The following is a 19856-nucleotide window of genomic DNA, read 5'->3' as shown; positions in this document are numbered from 1 at the left end:
ATGATCCACCTGAAACTCTGTACAACCTCTAGTTGTTTCAGTCTATCCAGGTCCTGTCTCCTTAAATTCATTCCTTTCTGCAGTTTCTTCAGTTTTAACCTACAGTTCATAAACAAAAAATTGTGGCCAATAAATTGTGGCCAGAGTCCACATCTGCCCCTGGAACTGTCTTTCAATTTAAAACCTGGTTCCTAACTCTCTGTCTTACCAATATATAATCAATCTGAAACCTTCCAGTGTCTGGAGGCCTCTTCCACGTATACAGAATTCTTTCATGATTCTTAAACAAAGTGTTAGTAATTATTAAGTTGTGCTCTGTGCAAAATTCAACCAGGCTGCTTCCTCTTTCATTCCTTACCCCAGTCCATATTCACTTCCTACTAATCCTTCTCTTCCTTTTCCTACTATCGACTTCCAGTCCCCATTAAATTTTCATCTCCTTAACTACTTGAATAATTTTCTTTTATCTCATCATACATTTCTTCAATTTCTTCTTCATCTGTGGAGTTATTGGCATATAATCTTGTACTGCTGTTGTAAGTGTAGGCTTCATGTCTATCTTGGCTACAATAATACATTCAGTATGCTGTTCGTAGTAGCTTACCCATATTCTTATTTTTTTATTCGTTATTAAATCTACTCCTGCATTACTCCTATTTGATTTTGTATTTATAACCCTGTATTCACCTGGCTAGAAGTCCTGTCCCCCCTGCCATCGAACTTTACTAATTCCCACTATATCTAACTTTAACCTATCCATTTCCCTTTTTAAATTTTTTAACCTGCCTGCCTGGTTAAGGGATCTGACATTCCATGCTCTGATCCATAGAACGCCAGTTTTGTTTCTCCTGATAACAATTTCCTTCTGAGTAGTCCCTGTCTATTTTACCTCCAGAATATTTTTCCCAAGTGGACACCATTATCATTTAATGATACAGTAAAGCTGCATGCTGTCGAGAAAAATTACGGCTGTAGTTTCTCCTTGGTTTCAGCTGTTCACAGTACCAGCACAGCAATGCTGTTTTGGTTGATGTTACAAGGCCAGTTCAGTCAAACATCCAGACTGTTGGCCTGGCAACTACTGAAGATGCCCTACTAATGACAAGGTTCATGGGGGGGGGGGGGGGGGGGGTTTGAAACTCGTAACACTTAATAAAGAATTGTGTGACCAAGGCTTCTCTCTGTTTCAGAGTTGTGCCATATTCATTATTTATTCTCGTATCACATGACTGTAGGCTATATTCTCTCCTATGTTTTATTACCTTTCATCCAAAAATTTGTCTTTCCCTTATAAATTCCTGCCACATCCCCCTATTCCTACCAAATGTATATTGTAATTCTTAACTTATTTCATATTCTGTGTTTGACATATTTAAAGCATCAGCTAATTACATCTGCCTTTCTATTGCATTACCAACCAGTTAAAAGTGAACCACTAATGACATGAGATTATTCTACCTGTTCTCTGTTAGTGTCTGAAGAATTCCATTTTTCCTCTTGCCATTTCTACCCAGTAGTTGAGAAATGGTTACAGAAACCAGTCATGTAGTTGTCAGTGTGTTGATTTTGTTCTTGAAATGTCTTTTTTGCTGATACGTTGTGTTAAACTTTATCATGATAACTGTCTCGAGTGCCCAATCTCATGTTAACATTTTAGTGTGACCTGACATATTTTTCACTAAATGTGGTTACTAATTTCTTTCTTCCTGAGTAATGATTTTATAAATTTTGCTGTTCAGTTACAGTAAATTTAGGTATTCACCAGTTGAGAGTAACAATTAGAATGATATATAGTGTTCTCATATCTTACGTCTTGTAGGCTACCTGTTTCAGCAGTTGTGAATATTAACCAAAACTTCACAGTACATTTTACTCACAGAAGTAATTCATTGTGAACAGCTCATTTAAGTTTGAGAGTAATGAAAATATTAACAGACACCGTACTAATGAATCTAATTGTGCTGTCAAGGAGAATGACATATACAGCTATAAAACTCTTTGACAATAAATCTATTGGAATTTAATGTCTGACAGTGTGCAGAAATGATATCATATGAAATGCAAACTATAGTTTTCTCCTTGTAAATCTAGAACAGAAATAAATCATCAGCTAAAACTTCTTAATGTCCAGCAGTCATATAAATATATATTTTTAAGAATTATTTTCAGTTTGGTCAATTATCATGTTCAGTACCATAAGTTATTTTGAATGTAGTGTACAGACTACAAAATAGTGAGTGCTTGGAAGTTTGACTTTTAGCTGGCTATAACATTTATGCATGCAGTCATGCCTGTAAAGCTCAGTTTCCCTTTGATTTGATTTACTTGTAATGCCTTTAACACTAAAATAATCGATTCTATGTCATTGCTATGCAAGCTTTGAACTGATGCAATTAGTTGATCATTACAGGAAGTGATAATGCAGCTCCTGAACTCAGCTGTAAGATTAACCCACACAATAAAGCAAGTACACCCAATGGTGCTACAAAATTTGAAGTTTCCGGAGGATCTGTTGCTATCTTCTGTGGGTCTTATGGATCCTTATGTATGTAAAATGAGAGAAAGAATAAGAAGTTGCATTCAGCATTCAATAATACCTCTCATAGCCTATTCCAAGGAGTATTACAAACACATGGATCTGTGGAAACTAAATGTTGATGAATACATCAGGTTTGACAATAGCTAAGTGGATAAAATATCACAATGCAAGAGTTACTATTTAACTTTAGTTTTTATTTAAACTTACTGTCAACATAAATAATTCTTATATACTTCTTTGTAATAGGAAGTGGTTAATGAAGTTAATATTTTTTTCTATGAATGATGGTAACAAGTTATGCATCCAGAAATTGCAGTAGATATACGACATATTATTCTTTTTGTGGGGTTATGCTCTCAGAAACAGAATTATATAATGAACAATGTACTATTCCAATTGTATGTCTTCTAAGCCCTTTCATTTGGTAGTAAAATGTTGAACTGTTCATTCCTTACTGTCTCCTGTGTTTTTCTCTACCTCTCCCTCCCCTTTCCCTGTTATTTTTAATAGGATCTTCTCATTGGTACATGGGTTTCTAATTAAGGTATAGTAAATTTCAAGGAGCTATATTTTATTATATTCTGAGATGTTAACCTGTTAGGTATCTCCCTGCTTTAACTAACAGCAAGATTATTGTGATAAGTGTTTTTCGTTTTTACATAATATCTGATCTGTCATCTAATTTTTTGGAGGAGATTTTGAATGTGTTTCCAAGTGACTGGCTTGTACTGTTTAATATAGAGTTCAGACAGCTCCATTGTATTTTATGTTTTAATTTTTATTAATCTGTTGTACATTTGTGTTTTTATTCAGTTGTGCAAGCAGGAATTATAGAGAATGGGATACATTAAAAAAGATTTATCATTTTAAATGTGAAAAAAAAAAAATTGGCCCAAGGGTCAGAGTACAGGAAGAAATCTTGTACCATCTTGGAAGCAAATGTTTTTGGTGAAACACCTGTGACACTATCACTTTGTTGTTTTCATATTGAAAGAAAGATGGATTGGTTGATCTGCAGTTAAGTGGAGAACCACCAATCATTGGATAAAAGATTGAATATTAACTGATCATAATACAAAAATCATCGCAAATTTTCAAGGGTTGTATTAGTATGTGTACACAGTAATTTTGTCCTACAGTTTAGATACTTTAAAGGAAATAAATGCGAAGAAATTTTCTCCACAGTTACACATTTTATCAGCTGTAGTATTTTTGTAACACTTCCTGGTAGATTAAATTTGTGTGCTACACCGAGATGCAAAATTGAAACCTATGCCTTTCACTGGCAGCTGCTTACTGACTGAGCTAACATGACTCACGGTCCATCCTCACAGCTTCGCTTCTGCCCATACCTCGTCTCCTACCTTCCGAACTTCAGAGAAGCTCTCATGCAAAACTTGCAAGACTGGGGCTCTTGGAGGAAAGGATATTGTGGAGACATGGCAGCAAGAGAGGGGAAGAAAACCAATGTGCACTCCGTGTGCATACCGGGGGGAGTCATTCCAGATGTGGAAAGGGTCCTTCCGGATGCCATGAAGGGTACAGGGTGCACCCATCTGCAGGTGGTCGCTCATGTCGGCACCAATGATGTGTGTCGCTATGGATCGGAGGAAATCCTCTCTGGCTTCCGGCGGCTATCTGATTTGGTGAAGACTGCCAGTCTCGCTAGCGGGATGAAAGCAGAGCTCACCATCTGCAGCATCGTCGACAGGACTGACTGCGGACCTTTGGTACAGAGCTGAGTGGAGGGTCTGAATCAGAGGCTGAGACGGTTCTGCGACCGTGTGGGCTGCAGATTCCTCGACTTGCGCCATAGGGTGGTGGGGTTTCGGGTTCCGCTGGATAGGTCAGGAGTCCACTACACGCAACAAGCGGCTACACGGGTAGCAGGGGTTGTGTGGCGTGGGCTGGGCGGTTTTTTAGGTTAGATGGCCTTGGGCAAGTACAGAAAGGGCAACAGCCTCAACGGGTGCGGGGCAAAGTCAGGACATGCGGGGACCAAGCAGCAATCGGTATTGTAATTGTCAACTGTCGAAGCTGCGTTGGTAAAGTACCGGAACTTCAAGCGCTGATAGAAAGCACCGGAGCTGAAATCGTTATAGGTACAGAAAGCTGACTTAAGCCAGAGATAAATTCTGCCGAAATTTTTACAAAGGTACACACGGTGTTTAGAAAGGATAGATTGCATGCAACCGGTGGTGGAGTGTTCATCGCTGTTAGTAGTAGTTTATCCTGTAGTGAAGTAGAAGTGGATAGTTCCTGTGAATTATTATGGGTGGAGGTTACACTAAACAACCGAACTAGGTTAATAATTGGCTCCTTTTACCGACCTCCCGACTCAGCAGCATTAGTGGCAGAACAACTGAGAGAAAATTTGGAATACATTTCACATAAATTTTCTCAGCATGTTATAGTCTTAGGTGGAGATTTCAATTTACCAGATATAGACTGGGACACTCAGATGTTTAGGACGGGTGGTAGGGACAGAGCATCGAGTGACATTATACTGAGTGCACTATCCGAAAATTACCTCGAGCAATTAAACAGAGAACCGACTCGTGGAGATAACATCTTGGACCTACTGATAACAAACAGACCCGAACTTTTCGAATCTGTATGTACAGAACAGGGAATCAGTGATCATAAGGCCGTTGCAGCATCCCTGAATATGGAAGTTAATAGGAATATAAAAAAAGGGAGGAAGGTTTATCTGGTTAGCAAGAGTAATAGAAGGCAGATTTCAGACTACCTAACAGATCAAAACGAAAATTTCTGTTCCGACACTGACAATGTTGAGTGTTTATGGAAAAAGTTCAAGGCAATCGTAAAATGCGTTTTAGACAGGTACGTGCCGAGTAAAACTGTGAGGGACGGGAAAAACCCACCGTGGTACAACAACAAAGTTAGGAAACTACTGCGAAAGCAAAGAGAGCTCCACTCCAAGTTTAAACGCAGCCAAAACCTCTCAGACAAACTGAAGCTAAACGATGTCAAAGTTAGCGTAAGGAGGGCTATGCGTGAAGCGTTCATTGAATTCGAAAGTAAAATTCTATGTACCGACTTGACAGAAAATCCTAGGAAGTTCTGGTCTTACGTTAAATCAGAAAGTGGCTCGAAACAGCGTATCCAGACACTTCGCGATGATGATGGCATTGAAACAGAGGATGACACGCGTAAAGCTGAAATACTAAACACCTTTTTCCAAAGCTGTTTCACAGAGGAAGACCGCACTGCAGTTCCTTCTCTAAATCCTCGCACAAACAAAAAAATGGCTGACATCGAAATAAGTGTCCGAGGAATAGAAAAGCAACTGGAATCACTCAATAGAGGAAAGTCCACTGGACCTGACGGGATACCAATTCGATTCTACACAGAGTACGCGAAAGAACTTGCCCCCCTTCTAACAGCCGTGTACCGCAAGTCTCTAGAGGAACGGAGGGTTCCAAATGATTGGAAAAGAGCACAGATAGTCCCAGTCTTCAAGAAGGGTCGTCGAGCAGATGCGCAAAACTATAGACCTATATCTCTTACGTCGATCTCTTGTAGAATTTTAGAACATGTTTTTTGCTCGCGTATCATGTCATTTCTGGAAACCCAGAATCTACTATGTAGGAATCAACATGGATTCCGGAAACAGCGATCGTGTGAGACCCAACTCGCCTTATTTGTTCATGAGACCCAGAAAATATTAGATATAGGCTCCCAGGTAGATGCTATTTTTCTTGACTTCCGGAAGGCGTTCGACACAGTTCCGCACTGTCGCCTGATAAACAAAGTAAGAGCCTACGGAATATCAGACCAGCTGTGTGGCTGGATTGAAGAGTTTTTAGCAAACAGAACACAGCATGTTGTTATCAATGGAGAGACGTCTACAGACGTTAAAGTAACCTCTGGCGTCCCACAGGGGAGTGTTATGGGACCATTGCTTTTCACAATATATATAAATGACTTAGTAGATAGTGTCGGAAGTTCCATGCGGCTTTTCGCGGATGATGCTGTAGTATACAGAGAAGTTGCTGCATTAGAAAATTGTAGCGAAATACAGGAAGATCTGCAGCGGATAGGCACTTGGTGCAGGGAGTGGCAACTGACCCTTAACATAGACAAATGTAATGTATTGCGAATACATAGAAAGAAGGATCCTTTATTGTATGATTATATGATAGCGGAACAAACACTGGTAGCAGTTACTTCTGTAAAATATCTGGGAGTATGCGTACGGAACGATTTGAAGTGGAATGATCATATAAAACTAATTGTTGGTAAGGCGGGTACCAGGTTGAGATTCATTGGGAGAGTGCTTAGAAAATGTAGTCCATCAACAAAGGAGGTGGCTTACAAAACACTCGTTCGACCTATACTTGAGTATTGCTCATCAGTGTGGGATCCGTACCAGGTCGGGTTGACGGAGGAGATAGAGAAGATCCAAAGAAGAGCGGCGCGTTTCGTCACTGGGTTATTTGGTAACCGTGATAGCGTTACGGAGATGTTTAATAAACTCAAGTGGCAGACTCTGCAAGAGAGGCGCTCTGCATCGTGGTGTAGCTTGCTCGCCAGGTTTCGAGAGGGTGCGTTTCTGGATGAGGTATCGAATATATTGCTTCCCCCTACTTATACTTCCCGAGGAGATCACGAATGTAAAATTAGAGAGATTAGAGCGCGCACGGAGGCTTTCAGACAGTCGTTCTTCCCGCGAACCATACGCGACTGGAACAGGAAAGGGAGGTAATGTCAGTGGCACGTAAAGTGCCCTCCGCCACACACCGTTGGGTGGCTTGCGGAGTATCAATGTAGATGTAGATGTAGATGTAGCCACAGCTTGTAGGATGTTTCCTTAATGATATTTTCTCTCTACAACACAGTGTACAACGATACAGATAGCCGTACCGTAGGTGCAACGACAGCGGAGGGGTATCTGTTCAGAGGTCAGACAAACGTGTGGTTCCTGAAGAGAGGCAGCAGCATTTTCAGTAGTTGCAGGGGCAACAGTCTGGATGATTGAATGATCTGGCCTTGTAACACTAACCAAAATGGCCTTGCTGTTTTGGTACTGCGAACGGCTGAAAGCAAGGGGAAACTACACCCGTAATTTTTCCCGAGGGCATGCAGCTTTACTGTATGATTAAATGATGATGGCGTCCTCTTGGGTAAAATATTCCGGAGGTAAAATAGTCCCCCATTCGGATCTCCGTGTGGGGACTGCTCAAGAGGACGTTGTTATCAGGAGAAAGAAAACTGGTGTTCTACGGATCGGAACGTGGAATGTCAGATCCCTTAATCGGGCAGGTAGGTTAGAAAATTTGAAAAGGGAAATGGATAGGTTAAAGTTAGATATAGCGGGAATTAGTGAAGTTCGGTGGCAGGAGGAACAAGACTTTTGGTCAGGTGAATACAGGGTTATAAATACAAAATCAAATAGGGGTAATGCAGGAGTAGGTTTAATAATGAATAAAAAAATAGGTGTATGGCTAAGCTACTACAAGCAGCATAGTGAATGCATTATTGTGGCCAAGATAGACACGAGGCCCACGCCTACTACAGTAGTACAAGTTTATATGCCAACTAGCCCTGCAGATGATGAAGAAATTGATGAAATTTATGATGAGATAAAAGAAATTATTCAGGTAGTGAAGGGAGACGAAAATTTAATAGTCATGGATGACTGGAATTCATCAGTAGGAAAAGGGAGAGAAGGAAACATAGTAGGTAAATATGGATTGGGGCTAAGAAATGAAAGAGGAAGCCGCCTGGTAGAATTTTGCGCAGAGCATAACTTAATCATAGCTAATACTTGGTTTAAGAATCATGAAAGAAGGTTGTATACATGGAAGAACCCTGGAGATACTAAAAGGTATCAGATAGATTATATAATGGTAAGACAGGGATTTAGGAACCAGGTTTTAAATTGTAAGACATTTCCAGGGGCAGATGTGGACTCTGACCACAATCTATTGGTTATAAACTGTAGATTAAAACTGAAGAAACTGCAAAAAGGTGGGAAATTAAGCAGATGGGACCTTGATAAACTGACTAAACCAGAGGTTGTAGAGAGTTTGAGGGAGAGCATAAGGGAACAATTGACAGGAATGGTGGAAAGAAGTACAGTAGAAGAAGAATGGGTAGCTTTGAGGGATGAAATAGTGAAGGCAGCAGAGGATCAAATAGGTAAAAAGATGAGGGCTAGTAGAAAACCTTGGGTAACAGAAGAAATATTGAATTTAATTGATGAAAGGAGAAAATATAAAAATGCAGTAACTGAAGCGGGCAAAAAGGAATACAAACGTCTCAAAAATGATATCGACAGGAAGTGCAAAATGGTTAAGCAGGGATGGCTAGAGGACAAATGTAAGGATGTTGAGGCTTATCTCACTAGGGGTAAGATAGATATTGCCTACAGGAAAATTAAAGAGACCTTTGGAGAAAGGAGCACCACTTGCATGAATATCAAGAGCTTTGATGGAAGCCCAGTTCTAAGCAAAGAAGGGAAAGCAGGAAGGTGGAAGGAGTATATAGAGGGCCTATACAAGGGCGATGTACTTGAGGACAATAATATGGAAATGGAAGAGAATGTTGATGAAGGTGAAATGGGAGATATGATATTGCGTGAAGAGTTTGACAGAGCACTGAAAGACCTGAGAAGAAACAAGGCCCCCGTAGTAGACAACATTCCATTAGAACTACTGACAGCCTTGGGAGAGCCAGTCCTGACAAAACTCTACCATCTGGTGAGCCAGATTTATGAGACAGGCGAAATACCCTCAGACTTCAAGAAGAATGTAATAATCCCAATCCCAAAGAAAGCAGGTGTTGACAGATGTGCAAATTACCGAACTATCAGTTTAATAAGTCACAGCTGCAAAATACTAACGCGAATTCTTTACAGACGAATGGGAGAACTGATAGAAGCCGACCTCGTGAAGATCAATTTGGATTCCGTAGAAATGTTGGAACACGTGAGGCAATACTGACCCTACGACTTATCTTAGAAGAAAGATTAAGGAAAGGCAAACCTACGTTTCTGGCATTTGTAGACTTAGAGAAAGCTTTTGACAATGTTGATTGGAATACTCTCTTTCTAATTCTGAAGGTGGCAGGGGTAAAATACAGAGAGCGAAAGGCTATTTACAATTTGTACAGAAAGCAGATGGCAGTTATTAGAGTCGAGGGGTATGAAATGGAAGCAGTGGTTGTGAAGGGAGTGAGACAGGGTTGTAGCCTATCCCCAATGTTATTCGATCTGTATATTGAGCAAGCAATAAAGGAAACAAAAGAAAAATTCGGAGTAGGTATTAAAATCCATGGAGAAGAAATAAAAACCTTGAGGTTCGCCGATGACATTGTAATTCTGTCAGAGACAGCAAAGGACTTGGAAGAACAGTAAAACGGAATAGATAGTGTCTTGAAAAGAGGGTATAAGATGAACATCAACAAAAGCAAAATGAGGATAATGAAATGTATTCGACGTAAGTCGGGTGATGCTGAGGGAATGAGATTAGGAAACGAGACACTTAAAGTAGTACAGGAGTTTTGCTATTTGGGGAGCAAAATAATTGATGATGGTCGAAGTGGAGAGGATATAAAATGTAGACTGGCAATGGCAAGGAAAGCGTTTCTTAGAAGAGAAATTTGCTAACATCGAGTACTGATTTAAGTGTTCGGAAGTCATTTCTCAAAGTATTTGTATGGAGTGTAGCCATGTATGGAAGTGAAATGTGGACGATAAATAGCTTAGACAAGAAGCGAATAGAAGCTTTTCGAAATGTGGTGCTACAGAAGAATGCTGAAGATTAGATGGGTAGATCACATAACTAATGAGAAGGTATTGAATAGAATTGGGGAGAAGAGGATTTTGTGGCACAACTTGACTAGAAGATGGGATCGGTTGGTAGGACATGTTCTGAGACATCGAGGGATCACCAATTTAGTATTGGAGGCAGCGTGGAGGTAAAAATCATAGAGGGAGACCAAGAGATGAATACACTAAACAGATTCAGAAGGATGTAGGTTGCAGTTGGTACTGGGAGATGAAGAAGCTTGCACAGGCTAGAGTAGCATGGAGAGCTGCATCAAACCGGTCTTAGGACTGAAGACGACGACAACAACAACAACAACAATAACAACAACAACAACAGAGTGTGCACTGATATGTAACCTCCCTGTCAGATTAAAACTGTGTGGTGGTCCGCCATTCAACCAGCACCTTTGCTTTTCACGGGCAAATGCTCTACCAACTATTGTTAGGTATAGGTAGGAGATCAAGTACTGGCGGAAGCATGTGAGGATTAGTCATGAGTTGTGCTTGCACAGTTCAGTCATAGAGCACTTGCCCATGAAAGCAAAGATGCCTATTTCAAGTTTCGTCAGCAATAGTTTTAATATGCCAGGGGGTGCACACTCTGCTACAGGAGTGAAAATCTCATACTATAATTTTTTATCGTGTGTAAACATGTAGTTCAGACCAGTGAATGCAACAGTATGTGACAGATAACTGTAGCAAACTGACATCTTTGCAGAACAGCGGTTGTACATATCAATCTGGATGGTGCTTTGAAATATAGGAAACTGAAACGTTGACAGTGCAAAATGTTTGGAACAATGAAGTATGCACACTCAGCTGCTTGAAGACCACAAAAACGGGAAGGGAGCGGGAGTGTGCATTTGGATGTGTGTGTGTGTGTGTGTGTGTGTGTGTGTGTGTGTGTGTGTGTGCGGGTGTGTGTGTGTGTGTGTGTGTGTGTGTGTGTGTGTGGGGGGGGGGGGGGGGGGGAGCAAGAGCTTCAAAATAGTAGTGAATACTGTTTTTCTGTCATGTCTTTGTGCCAAGCGGGATCAAATAAAGAAACAGCTAAGAGGTGGCATCTGATTGGGGTTAGGTTAATTGAGGGAGGAGGGTGCCCCAGAGGTCAATGCTGGGACCACTACTGTTTCTTAAATATATCAATGATGTGCCTTCTACTTTGACAAATGATTCAAAAATATTTTTGTTTATTGAGGACACTAGCTGAGTAGTGAAAAATGTGCAACATAGGCAGTGTGTCAACTAGTGCATTTCGAGACAAATTTCATCACCTGTAGAAAATAAATTGATGCTAAACCAAAGTAAGATCCAGCTTCTACATTTTATAACACACAAGTCAATTAAAACTGCCATTTTGGTTACACAGGGCATATGATTAATGAGTCTGAACAATTCAAATTTCTAGGTGTTCAGATCGATAGTCAACTGTCATGGAAAGCCCATATTCAGAATATTGTTCAAAAACTGATAGCAGTTATATTTACCATTAAAACAGTATTTGCAATAAGCAGTGATCTAACATTAAAATTAGTCTACTTCATTTATTTTCATTCCCTTATGACATGAGGCATATATTCAGGCATAACTCTTCCCATTCACAGAGGGTATTTTTGGCCCAGAAACGGGGTTTTAGTAATATTTGGTTTTATTTTGTTAACCTCTTGTCAACACATGCCTGGGGGGTTCTTATATTGGCCTCTCAAATGAAAATTTCACACACACACACACACACACCATTAACAATATGACCTTATTCTCAAGACTCAGCATCTATCAATCAGTTAATACTAGGCAGAAATCCAGTTTGCTTTATGATCATACCTCCAGAAAGGCTTGCAGTGTGCTGCTGCATCCACTTTCGGTAAGCTACAACAAGAATTAAAACATTTTAGCTGTAACTTCTCACTTTCAATGCTAATCTGAAGAATTTTCTCATGGCCCACACCACCTATTCTGTTGGGGAGCTCCTGAAAAACAATTTAAGTCCATTCCTATATTACATTGTTGATTATGCTAATACATGCTTATCAGGTGTAGTAGGATGAAACTAGAATTTCCTTATAGATAGATAGACATCAGTGTAGGGCTCATGAGACTGCATCTGCAGCACCATCTGCTTTCTGTAATGATTGATGACGAATGTTAACACATGGTAACCCAAGTTCCATACAGCGGTATCTGTTTCAAACCCCTAAACATGTTGAGTTGTGTGCCTATGAACTACGATTTGCAGACAGCATTGGTTTTCTGTTATCATTGAAGAACTGCTGCAGAATCGCATTGAATGCTTGTCGAAGCTTTCAGCAAACATGCTCTTGGGAAATAACAGTGTTTTGAGTGGTTCAAAATACTGAAAAGTGGTGATTTTGACGTGAGAAATGACGTGCACGGGAAACCACCGAAAAAGTTCGAAGCTAACAAATTGCAGGCTTTATTGGAAGAAGATGATACTCAAACTTAACAAGAACTCGCGGAACAATTAACTTTGACACAGAAAGCCATTTTTCTTTGGTTGAGACCAGTGGGAAAGGTGCAGAAAGTGTGAAAGTGGGTTCTGCATGAACTGAATGAAAGACAGAAAGCAAATTGAAAGACCACTTGTGAAATACTGCTCACCAGATAAAAAAGAAAGCTGTTTCTCCATTGAATAGTGACAGGTGATGAAAAACTGATATATTTTGAGAATCATAAGCGCCACAAATCATGGGTGAATCTAGGCAAACTATTGACATCCACTACAAGATCAAATCTCTTGGAAAGAAGACAATGCTCTGTTTTTGGTGGAATCAGAAGGGTGTAATCTATTATGAGTTGCTAAAACTGGTTGGTGAAATCGTTAATACTGATTGCTACCAATTAATTTAAATCGAGCATTACATGAAAAATTGCTGGAATTTGGAGAAAGGCAACGCAAACTCATATTGCTCCATGATAACGATCCATCACACGCAGCAAAACGGGTCAGGGAAACGATCGAGGCATTCAGTTAGGAAATACTAGGGCATGCAGCTTATTCTCCAGACTTGGCTCCATCTGATTATCATCTGTTTGCATCACTGGGACACGCTATGGCAGAACAATGCTTCAGTTCATATAAAAATGTACAAAAATGGCTCGCAGAATAGTTCGCTTCCAAAGAGGAACAATTTTTTTTGGCATGGCATTCATAGCCACCAGAGAGGTGGGGGAAATGTATAAATAGCAACGGAGATTATTTTGAATAGAACATTGTTTATCAGTTTCAAACAACAGATGTGCACAATTATTGCAACCAAATTCTGGTTTCATACTTCTACACCGGTAAAACTTGCCCTCTGGCATAAGATTTACATACATTTTATTTTATCTATTATTACTTTTCTGATGTAAATTCAATATACTGACTCCTTCCATGACCATGAAGATTTGCTCCTCAGTTTGGTCCCATGGAATTAGCCATGTAAAATAAAAAAATAAAAGGATCCATAGTTAAAGGCAATTTACATATCTCCAGTTTTGTGGATGGGTGATGTCGTTTACCGTGTTGTAAAGTCAACAGATGATCAAAACCAATTGCAAAATGATTTAGACAACAATTCTGTTTGGCGCAAAAAGTGGCAATTGACTAATGACATGCAAAGTACTAAAAGAAATCTGCTAAATTTCGGTTACACAGTAAATTACTCAAGTGTAAAAGTTATAAATTTAACTAAGTACAGGAATGTATCATGAAAGATTCCCGTGAGGGGTCTAGGGGTCACGCGGCACAATTGCCAACTGTTGCTGCTGCATCTGCTGATTGTCACTATGCATAGTTCTTGGACACCAGTACTTTGCATGTGCCCACTACACTGTATGACTGAGTATATGGGTGTTTTGTTACAGGTTGTTCGTCTCAAGTTTATTTGCTTCAAATATTGTAGCTAGACATTGTTATTGATACTGCGCCAGTTTCAGAGGTTTCACTGCCTGTATGTTACTGGGCCCAGTCCTCAGGCAAACACACCATACATGTGTCTTCTATACTGTGCGACTAGGTGTTCGGGTGTTTTGTTTTGAGTTTCCTGTCAAGTTTCCATTCGGTATCAATCAAATAATGGAAAATCCAGGATGTAATGTACATTATTATGAAAAGGAAAGTTGCTACTCACCATTTAGTGGAGATGCTGTGTTGCATATAGACAGAACAAAAAGACTGTCACAATATAAGCTTTCAGCCAACAAGGCCTTTGTTGAAAGGCCATTCAGTATGATATACAGGAAGGATCAGTGAATGATTGATGTGTTGAACTAAGCCGAAACAGAAACGTATGTGGAATGTTGGCTTGAATTCTGGTACTTCAGACTGGTGTGTCAAGAGCATCTGCTCACAGAGATGTGCACAAACTGAAACCATACGAACTAACAGTAGTGCATCAACTGAGAATGTTGCTCAACATTGTTATTGTAACTGGCTGTTACAGTCTGTGTATGATGGAGGAGTTGATCCTGAGATGATTTTTGTTTTGTTTTGTTAAAGCATGGCTGCAGTTATCAGCGTATGTAAATGCTCAGACCAATAGACATTAGAGCTCCAAAAATCCTCATCAATTACATCAACAACCTCTACATGAGGTGTCTGATGTGCAGTTAATGCAAGACGATTTGCTGAACCAATCATTTTTCACGAAACAATAGGTTCTGACAGTTATGTGAAAAAATATACTGCATCCTTTTTTTTCAGATCTAACGCCTACAGTTATTTCGTGCAGGATAATGCAAGACCACTCATCACCAACACTTCTGTGACAGCAGTACCAACTGTTTTTGATGATAGGATATTTGACTGGCCTCCTCATTCTCCAGATCTAAATCCGTGTTATTTTTATCTTTGGGGAATGTTAAAAGACAAGATGTGTGCAACCAATCCCCACACACTCGAAGAGGTGGAAAACAGGGTTCAGCTAGTCATTTACCAGATTTTGGCTGCTGGAATTCATCAAGTGTTTGCTAATGTGTTCAGGAGATGTCAGGCTGCTCTTATCACAGAGGGGCATTGTTTTGAGCAGCTGCTGTAAATAAACGTAAGCTTATGTTAAACAGAGGGCAGCATTGTTTATACGTACCTGAGGGGAAGTTCGCATGTGCATCTGACTACTGGCAGATCATTATCCGAGAGTCAGGTGCGACTGTGGCGGCTGGGTGTGGCAGCAGCTGTTGGGTGCAGCGATGGCGGTCGGTGGCTGTGCCACGCGACCTGTGAACCACTCCCGGGCATCTTTCATGGGACACCCTGTACTTAGAGATTACAATTACAAATAACTTACATTAGAATAATCAAATGATAATGTACATCTACATCTACCTCTGTAAATCAGATTGCAGAGGCAGAGGGTTCATCGAACTACCTTGACAATAATTCTCTTATTATTCCAATCTTGTACAGTGCACAAAGAATGAACTTCTATATCTTTCCGTGCGAGCTCTGTTTTCCGTTATTTTATCATGAAGATCATTTCTCCCTGTGTAGGTCAGTGTCAACAAAATATTTTCGAATTCGGAGGCAAAAGTGGTGATTGAAATTTCGTGAAAAGATTCTGCCGCAACGAAAAACGCATTTGTTTTAATGATGTCCACCCCAAATCCTGTATCATTTCAGTGACACTCTCTCCCCCATTTTGCGATAATTCAAAACATGCTGCCATTCTTTGAACTTTCTCAATGTACTCTGTCAATCCTATCTGATAAGGATCCCACGCTATGCAGCAGTATTCTAAAAGAGGATGGACAAGCATAGTGTAGGCAGTCTCTTTAGTGGATCTGTTACATTATCTAAGTGTTCTGCCAACAAAACACATGCTTTGGTTAACCTTTCCCACAATATTTTCTACACGTTTCTTCCAATGTAAGTTGTTTTTAATTCCTAGGTATTAAGTTGAATTTACAACCTTTAGATTTGACTGATTTATTATGTCACTGAAGTTCAACAAATTCTTTTTAGCACTCATTTGGATGACCTCACACTTTTCATTATTTAGGGTCAATTTCCAATTTTTGCACCATACAGATATCTTTTCTAAATTGTTTTGCAATGTCCTGATGACTTTACTAATCGATAAATGATAGCGTCATCTGAAAATAACCAACTATGGCTGCTCAGATTGTAAGTTAGTTAGTTAGTTAGTTGGTTGCATGTTCCATTGATCAATTGCATGGTACGGTAGCCGTTGATGTGGAACATGTCAAGTTCACAAGAAATAAAAATTTTGTTTTTTTATATATATATATAAACAAAATTTTTATTATATATATATATATATATATATATATATATATATATATATATATATATATATATATATATATATATATATATATATATATAGAGGGAAACATTCCACGTGGGAAAAATATATCTAAAAACAAAGATGATGTAACTTACCAAATGAAAGCGTTGGCATGTTGATAGACACACAAACAAACACACACACACAAAATTCAAGCTTTCGCAACCCCAGGTTGCTTCATCAGGAAAGAGGGAAGGAGAGGGAAAGACGAAAGGATGTGGGTTTTAAGGGAGAGGGTAAGGAGTCATTCCAATCCCGGGAGCGGAAAGACTTACCTTAGGGGGAAAAAAGGACAGGTATACACTCGCGAACACACACACATATCCACCCACACATATACAGACACAAGCAGACATATGTAAAGGCAAAGAATTTCGGCAGAGATGTCAGTCAAGGCGGAAGTACAGAGGCAAAGATGTTGTTGAATGACAGGTGAGGTATGAGCGGTGGCAACTTGAAATTAGCGGAGGTTGAGGCCTGGTGGGTAACGGGAAGAGAGGATATATTCAAGGGCAAGTTCCCATCTCCGGAGTTCTGATAGGTTGGTGTTAGTGGGAAGTATCCAGATAACCCGGACGGTGTAACACTGTGCCAAGACGTGCTGGCCGTGCACCAAGGCATGTTTAGCCACAGGGTGATCCTCATTACCAACAAACACTGTCTGCCTGTGTCCATTCATGCGAATGGACAGTTTGTTGCTAGTCATTCCCACATAGAAAGCTTCGCAGTGTAGGCAGGTCAGTTGGTAAATCACGTGGCTCTGCCTTTGATCGTGTACACCTTCCGGGTTACAGGACTGCAGTAGGTGGTGGTGGGAGGGTGCATGGAACAGGTTTTACACCTGCGGCGGTTACAAGGGTAGGAGCCAGAAGGTAGGGATGGTTGTTTGGGGATTTCATAGGGATGAACCAAGAGGTTATGAAGGTTAGGTGGCCAGTGGAAAGACACTCTTGGTGGAGTGGGGAGGATTTCATGAAGGATGGATCTCATTTCAGGGCAGGATTTGAGGAAGTCGTATCCCTGGTGCGACGAAAATTGTCAGTCGATCTCCTGGAAACATTTGTAATAATTATTAACTTTCGGTGATCACATGGGGAAGACCAGAGATCTGCTGGTAAGACCGTGTTAGCCTATTTATTTGAAGTAACTGGATATCTTGAGCATACAAAACGGCAGGTTCGTCCAGTGTAAATCAGACGTTCCCCACTGATCCCGTGCAACACAACGTAGTAAGCAGACACTGTCAATAATAATCAGTTAAATAATACGCGAACACACTTATTTAGTTTAGTTCGTGTATTAAATTCCTTCTCATACAGACTCTCATCAAGATGGCGACTAGCTCAACAATACATACATATACATCCTCCTTCTATCACGACTAATCAGCAAGAAGACCTGCATTCTTTTCATAAGAGAAAACATAGATAGCAGAGAAGCTATTCCATGGAGTAAATGGACGCTCCAAGGAATAATTGGGCTTGAAACTACTTTGCATTGATAATTGGTAAGATAAGAAGAGATATTTCGAGATATGTACTGAGTTATATAATTTATAAAATTTCTGAAAATATCGCGTAGAGACAGCTGCAAGAGACATTACATCGCCCCTCGCAGCGAGCAAAGTTGATATGTATCCACTTTGCGAGCTAACTATTGGCTTAGCTAACTCGTTAGAATTTGTGGAACATACGTTCCTATAAATTTTAAGAAGTTACTAAGATTTTTTTTGATTACAAGAATTGAAAGAGATTCGGTATCTTTGTTACCTAGATACCTAGTTGTTGCTTTCACGTGTACTGGGGCATACCCACATCCCACGTACACAACCAGGGAAGATGGACTTATATAGTTTTTTAATCAGGTCTACCTATTCAGGAACTGGCCTTCACAGGGAAAACCTGGAGGCTTAGACCCCAACTAGGTATCACAGATGATAGGAAAGACAGAATAATTTAGAAATTTGAGAGATATTCTAGAATTCATAGGAAAGATAAAATCTGCCTCATAGCAAAAAAAAAAAAAAAAAAAAAAAAAAAAAAAAAAAAAAAAAAAAAAAAAAAAACTTTACACATGCAAATTTTTTACAATCTTCTGAAAAATTTTCTTCATCGATGTCTTGCTGAACTGCGGTGAAACTGATCGAACAGGAACATGGGACACGGCACTGAGGACAGGCGTCGCATTGGCGTACCGGACAGGAGATGTAACAGATTTGAGAGACCAGAAGGAACCTCAGGAACAGGTACTCAGGATTGTGGCATGAAACAATCGAAATTCGTCTAAGGAATGGTCAACTATTTAAGATTCCTGGAAGAGAAGGGTTAGTCGAATTTCTCCAGATTCATTTTGAACTCAAATATGGACCTGATCCATCCAATCTTCCATCTGAGGAATGGGAAAATCCATTCGTCTTATACTTTCCACACCTAGGTGTCTTAATTGATACTGTAGTTGCACAATATCACAACTCCAGGTCGGAAAACAATTTTGAAAACATGGATAATTTCATCCATCTTCTTGAGTAAGCCGAAAGGTTCTAATCCTGATTTTAATTATTTATTTTTATTTTTTTTTTCGTTGGCTTTTCCCGGTGGAAGTAGATCTGAATCTTTCCTAATTTGGTTTCAAGTACAAATGTGGACAGCATGTCAGAATGTTAAAAACTTTATTATTTGAGACAATTTCCAAAAAAAATTATATCTTACTCATACATGATTAAAATGAAATTTTACTGAAAGAGAAAGTTTAATTAAGTCTTGCTGCATGACCTCTCCAGCTGAAATTAATTTTTGTTATTATTGATTGACGATGAAATTTTTCTCTTTTATACTCCGATTGCGGCATTTTCCCATGAACATGTATGAATGCAATATAACAATAAACAAATCCAACTGGAAAATGACACATTATTATAAATTCAATGAAGAACTTTCTTATTAACTCTAATTTTATAAACACACACTAAGCTAGTTAATTAAATTCTCTTGAATAGAATTTAGCTCGCGCCAAAAAAAAAAAAGAAAAAACCAGTGAGTCTTTATATCTGTGGAGAGTAGCAATCGATTCTAATTTCCTAACGCGGTTCATTTGTTCTCCTGTGAACTGTCAGTTTACAAACACTAACTTCACACGCAAGCGCCGTATTCGATCATATAGTTTCAGTAAACTTATTCTCACTGGAGATTAACACTCGCTGAATGTATATTATTTC

General features: G+C 39.6%; 1 protein-coding gene across 1 annotated transcript in view; it reads left to right on the top strand.

Annotated features, from left to right (window-relative positions):
* The first annotated feature begins 2476 nt into the window (after positions 1-2476).
* Positions 2477-19856, top strand: part of LOC124803257 (dynein axonemal heavy chain 1-like) — an 866140-nt gene continuing 848760 nt past the window's right edge. The window contains exon 1 of the mRNA XM_047264440.1: positions 2477-2670. Within this exon, the coding sequence (XP_047120396.1) occupies positions 2477-2670 (194 nt within the window). The remainder of the gene's footprint in view (positions 2671-19856) is intronic.

Source organism: Schistocerca piceifrons, chromosome 6 (genome assembly GCF_021461385.2).
Source record: "Schistocerca piceifrons isolate TAMUIC-IGC-003096 chromosome 6, iqSchPice1.1, whole genome shotgun sequence".
NCBI lineage: Eukaryota > Metazoa > Arthropoda > Insecta > Orthoptera > Acrididae > Schistocerca > Schistocerca piceifrons.
This window is presented reverse-complemented; position numbering and strand designations above follow the sequence as displayed.